The sequence below is a fragment of the Cornus florida genome, unplaced genomic scaffold (genome assembly GCF_030987335.1).
Source record: "Cornus florida cultivar Cherokee Brave unplaced genomic scaffold, ASM3098733v1 CherokeeBrave_3.0.0_Hap2_Chr01, whole genome shotgun sequence".
NCBI classification, from domain to species: Eukaryota; Viridiplantae; Streptophyta; class Magnoliopsida; order Cornales; family Cornaceae; genus Cornus; species Cornus florida.
The window spans coordinates 13,821,450-13,826,905 of record NW_026775571.1 but is presented as its reverse complement, the minus strand read 5'-3'; the positions used below and the strand labels follow the sequence as shown (position 1 = coordinate 13,826,905).

General features: G+C 40.6%; 1 protein-coding gene across 1 annotated transcript; it reads right to left on the bottom strand.

Annotated features, from left to right (window-relative positions):
* Window positions 1-672: 672 nt before the first annotated feature.
* On the bottom strand, window positions 673-2,791 carry LOC132269364 (uncharacterized). Its single transcript, XM_059770532.1, has 2 exons — window positions 1,182-2,791; window positions 673-1,039 (listed from the first exon to the last, which is right to left on the bottom strand). Exons 1-2 carry the CDS (start codon window positions 2,789-2,791, stop codon window positions 673-675), a joined length of 1,977 nt encoding a protein of 658 aa, XP_059626515.1.
* Between the last annotated feature and the right edge of the window lie 2,665 nt (window positions 2,792-5,456).

Here is a 5,456-nt window from a genome sequence, read left to right as displayed (position 1 = left end):
TTCCAAGTTCTTAGCCACTTCTTGGAATAAATCTTTCCTTCGTTTTATCTTGACTACCAGAATGGCCAAAGAATGGCCAACATGCCTCCTTTCCAACTTTCTGGTTTACTTGGAAAAGACTTTACCAGCCACATTACGTGACTGGTAGAATGACTGTAGCTTTCCAGTCTTCATAGATGGAAGGGTGATACTCTTTCAAGTATACACCATTCACTGGGTGTTTATGGGACCCTCCATCTATATCCATCAATCTATAAGCCCCTTTTCTAAGGACTTTTTCCACCAAGTAAGGACCATCCTAGTTAGGTGTCCATTTTCCATATTCCAAGGTTTTAACCCCAGGTGGAAATTTGACTTGCCATACCAAGTCCCCTTCAATAAATGTCTTTGCCTTAACCTTCTTGTTATATGCCCGCATGACTTTTTTCTTTTGAGCAATAATATGTCTAAGGCATTAAGACGGACTTTATCAAGATCTTCCAATTCCACCAACATGGCCTGGTTGTACTCTACTGGAGTTAGCTTATTTTGGAAAGCCACCATTGCAGACCTAATGGTCATTTCTATTGGAAGAACGGCATCATGTCCATATGTAAGCATATATGGTGTGACACCTGTACTTGACCTTTTTGAATTCTTGTAAGCCCAAAGGGCCTCAGAAAGTAGGTGATGCTACTCCCTTGGATGATTCTCAATCATCTTTTTAAGGATGTTAAGAATTACTTTATTGGAAGCTTCTGCCTGTCCATTTGCTTGGGCAAAATATGGAGTAGAACTGATTACTTGAATGCCACATTCAGCACAATAGTCAATGACCTCACTTCCAATTAAGGAAAGGCTTCTATCTGTAGTAAGAGTCTCTGGAATCCCGAATCTGTGTATAATGTGCTTCTTGATGAAATTGATGACTGTTGGTTGCTCACAAGTCTTTAATGGAATGGCCTCCACCCACTTAGTGAAATAATCTGTTGTAACTACCATATAAGTATGACCATCTGCAGATGGCGGCCTTAACTTTCCAATGAAGTCTAAAGCCCACCTTTTGAATGGATATATTTTTACTATTGGCTGCATGTTTATAGCTGGAACTCTCTAGAGCGGGCCATGTTCTTGACATGCAATGCAGGTTTTTGTAAACTCTATGCAGTCTTTTAATATGCCTTTTCAATAGTAAACCGTACCTTCTAAGAAGCCACCTCATCTTGATTCCAGCTAGGTGTGCTCCGCATATTCCAAGGTGCGATTCTTCCATTACTCTCATGGATTCATCCTTGCCAAGGCATCTGAGCAAAAGTCCATCTTCTTTACTCTTTTTGTAGAGATCTCCGTCAATCAGAATATAATGAGGTGCCAAAAGCTGAATTCTCTTGTCCACGTTGGTACTAGGCTCCTGCAAAAAATGGATAATTGGTGTTCTCCAATCTTCCAAGTCTAAGCCATCTATAGCAACATTGAAAATCTCCCATGTTTTCTTGGTAGGCATGATCCTTTTTGGCTCATCAGCTTGGAAACGACCTGGCATCTCATACCGTGACTCTATAGAAGGAAGAGTCCTTCTTTTGATTGTGATCAAAGTTTCTTCTACACCTGGTGGGACCTTCACTCTGGAAGCTAGCTGTGCTAAATCATCAGCCTCTATATTTAAATGTCTTGGCCAATATTTGAGTTGGAAGTCATCAAACTGGCAAAGTAATTCTAAGGCCAAAGAATGGAAAGGCCTCAAATGCCAATTAAAACACCTATATTCTTCAGAAAGTTGGCTGAGTATCAAATTTGAATCTCCAATAATCTGGACCTTCTCCACTTTTAGCTCCAATAAGATTTCTAGCCCAATAATTAACACCTCAAACTCAGCTTGGTTATTTGTACACTTGAAATCCACGAAAAAAGAAAATGTAGATTTTCTCCCCTTCGGTGAAATGATGACTATTCCAGCTCCTCCTCCATCATGAGTGGTTGATCCATCAAACATGAGAGTCCAAGATGTATAATTAAGGTAGAGATTATCCACCTCATCACATATTTCTGAATCAATCTTGGTGGAAGGATGGTCTGCTAGAAATCCTGCCACCGCTCTTCCTTTGACTGCCTTTTGTGGAATATACTTGAAGGAAAACTCCATTAAGGCCAATGACCACTTTCCAATACGTCCAGTGATCAAAGGCCTTGAAAGCATATACTTAATCAAATCTATTTGAGAAATGATATACACGACCACTGGCAACATATAGGTTCTTAACTTCATAGCCGCATAGTATAAGGAAAGGCACAACTTTTTAATAGAAGTATACCTATATTCCACTGGAGTGAGCACCCTACTTAGATAATAGATGGCTTGCTCCTTTCCCCACTCATTGTTTTGGGTTAGATGAGTTCTAATGGATTCGTCAGCGGTCGATAAGTATAATTTTAAAGGCCGCTTCTTGATTGGAGGCATCATTACTGGAGGATTGGCCAGGTAGCTTTTCAGACCTTCAAAGGCTTGCTGGTGCTGTTCTGTCCACTTGAAATCCTCAACACCTTTCAATTTTAACAATGGGGAGAAAACATGAGTCTTTCCAGCATCGTTGGCAATGAATGTCCTCAAATATCCAACCTGGCCAAGAAACCTTTGTAGTTCTTTCTTAGTGGCTAGTGGCTTTGCTTCAATAATTGCCTTTGCTTTATTTTGGTCTACTTCAATACCTTTTTGGTGGACTAGAAAACCCAGGAAATTTCCAACTGAAACCCCAAAGGCACACTTCAAAGGATTCATCTTCAACTTGTGCTGCCTCATTCTTTCAAAAGCCATCTTTAAATTATAGAGATGTTAAGCCTTGGCCGAGGATTTAATGACTACATCATCAATGTAGACTTCCAAGAAATGGCCAATCATGTCATGGAAAATGGTATTCATAGCACTTTGATATGTTATTCCAGCATTCTTCAATCTAAATGGCATGACTACCCATTCAAAGGTTCCAATGGATCTTGGACATCTGAAAGTCGTCTTGGCAATGTCTTCTTCCATAATATAAATCTGGTTGTATCCAGAATGCCCATCTATGAATGAAAGAATTTCATTCTTGGCAGCAGAGTCTACCAATTGGTCAGTAACAGGCATGGGGTATTCATCTTTTGGAGTTGCAAGATTGATATTCTGAAAATCCATATATACCCTTAGCTTGCCATTTTTCTTAATAACTCGAACTATGTTGGAAATCCAGTCAACATACCTGGCGGTTCTTATAAAACCAGCCTTATGTAGCCTTTCTATCTCTTCTTTGACCTTTAGAACAACTTCTTGGGACATTCTTCTTGGAGGCTGCTTGAAAGGCTTGAAACCTTCCTTAATTGGCAACTTATGCTCTACCAGCTCTCTGGAAAGTCCTGGCATTTCCTCATATGTCCATGCAAAGCAATCTTTGTATTCTTCAAGTAAGGAAATCAATTCTTCTCTAAAGGTCGGTTCCAAAAGCTTACTGATGTAGGTAGGCCGAGGGTCCTATTCTGTTCCAAGATTAACTTCCAAAAGTGGATCTTGTACTTCAGCCTTGAGATCGTCTAACTTCGTTGGCGCCGCCTTCAATTCTGTCAGCTGGATAACATCCAACTTGTCTTCAGTATCTTCTATAATCTCCAAAATATTGGTTGAAAATGAAGTACCAGCAACAGCAGCCCTTTCCAACCGTAGTTCGGCTAGATATGCTTTCAACCTGGCAAGGCAGCAGTTAACCACCTGGCCAAATATTCTATTTTCTTTAGGTTTCTCTTCTATAAAAACTTTTGTTTGAAATGTAGTGCTGAACACCTGCCTTGGGTAGAATTGTTGGCCTTGGTGTTTCTTGGAAAAGCTCCCTTACATCTTCTTTCGTAAGAGTTCTTCTCATGGTGGCCTTCCTTGGACGGCCCTTGCTATCCTTTCTAATAAATCTGATTGGAACGAATTCTTCACTTTACAACTTAGCATCTGCATGGTAAACCCTTACCACAAATGGCCAGTTCTATCCCAAAATATTAGCATTTGATGAAGTGAAGATGGAATACAAAAATTTGGGTGAATCCATTCGCGGCCTAAGAGCAAATTATAGGCCGCTGTAGACTCAATAACAAAGAAGGCTCTGATGGAAGTTCTATCTCCCACCGTTAATTCTAATGATAGGATTCCTTGCATCTTCACTATTCCTCTCGTTAATCCACTAATGAATACATCAGGTGGAATGATATCTTCATGAGACTTTCCAAGCATACGCATAACATTGACTGGAACAACATTCAATACCGAACCATTGTCCATCAGAACTCTTGCTAAGGGCCCTCCTTCCACTAGCACCTTGATGTACAAAGGTTTGAGCTGCTGAGTCATGCCATATGGTGGCTTTTCCAACACAATTTTCTTTGGCCTCGTGGGGCTGTTCTCTTCAATCACAACCCCCTTTAATTTCTGGAGATGCTCAGCTTCATCTTTAAAGACCTCTTCTATATGAATACCATCATTTGGTTCTATAATGGTTGGCCCAGAACTAGATTGTCCAAGACTTTCCATGGGAGGACTTGTATCTACTACATCTCCTTCCATTGAATTGGGCTGATTTGGCTTAGGCTCAAAAAACAAAGGAAGAACCACTACCATATTGCAAGTAAATTCACCTGGAAGGCTCCCAAAATAGATTTTCTTGCTGCTATTGGAACTGTTGGGAATTTCCAAATCTGTTTTATCTTTCGTAGGAGGATTGTTTGTAGTCAAGGAATTTCCAACCTCTAAATCAAGATCTAGCAAATCATCAGGATCTCTTTCCTTTCCTCTAGCTGGAAGTTCTGATAAGTGTGACGGCTTAGTAGTCTTCTTTGGCCAGTTAGACCAGCCATGGTCTTTCTCCCATAACCTTCTTCTATCAACCCTCTTTCTTTGCTGCCTTCACTTTTGTGTGCGAGTCATATAAGAGTCATCATGAATGGGAAACTTGGGATAATCAAGCCTTCTCCATCCCTCATTTTGCGAGGTTGGAGGTCTAACTATTCTTGGTCGAAAATGCTCACTCTCCCTTCTAACCCATACCTCCGAGGCCATTTTTGGCCTGGAATGCCTGTCACCTTTAGAACATCTGTCCTGACATCTACTACTTTCAAACTTTCTGCTAAGACGAAACCTTGGCTGATAAGAAATTCTATTCCTTTCCAAACTCTTTGGAAGGATTTCAGATTTCCTCTCTACTGCCTTCCTTTCTGGATGAACCCAGCTTTCCTTCTCTGGAATGGTTACAGTAACTGTGTTTTCCACCTTTTGGAAAGTCAGCCGATCATGGACTTTCCTTTTTTGGCCTCGGTCATCATTAGATAGCCTCTCCTTTGAAACATCTCTATGACAGCCGTCATTCTGAATTTTACATTTGGGGCAACAACCTTGCTGGATTAAGGCTAATTGAGCCTCACGAAGTTATTTTTCCAACTCTGCCACCGTTTTCTCCATGGATACA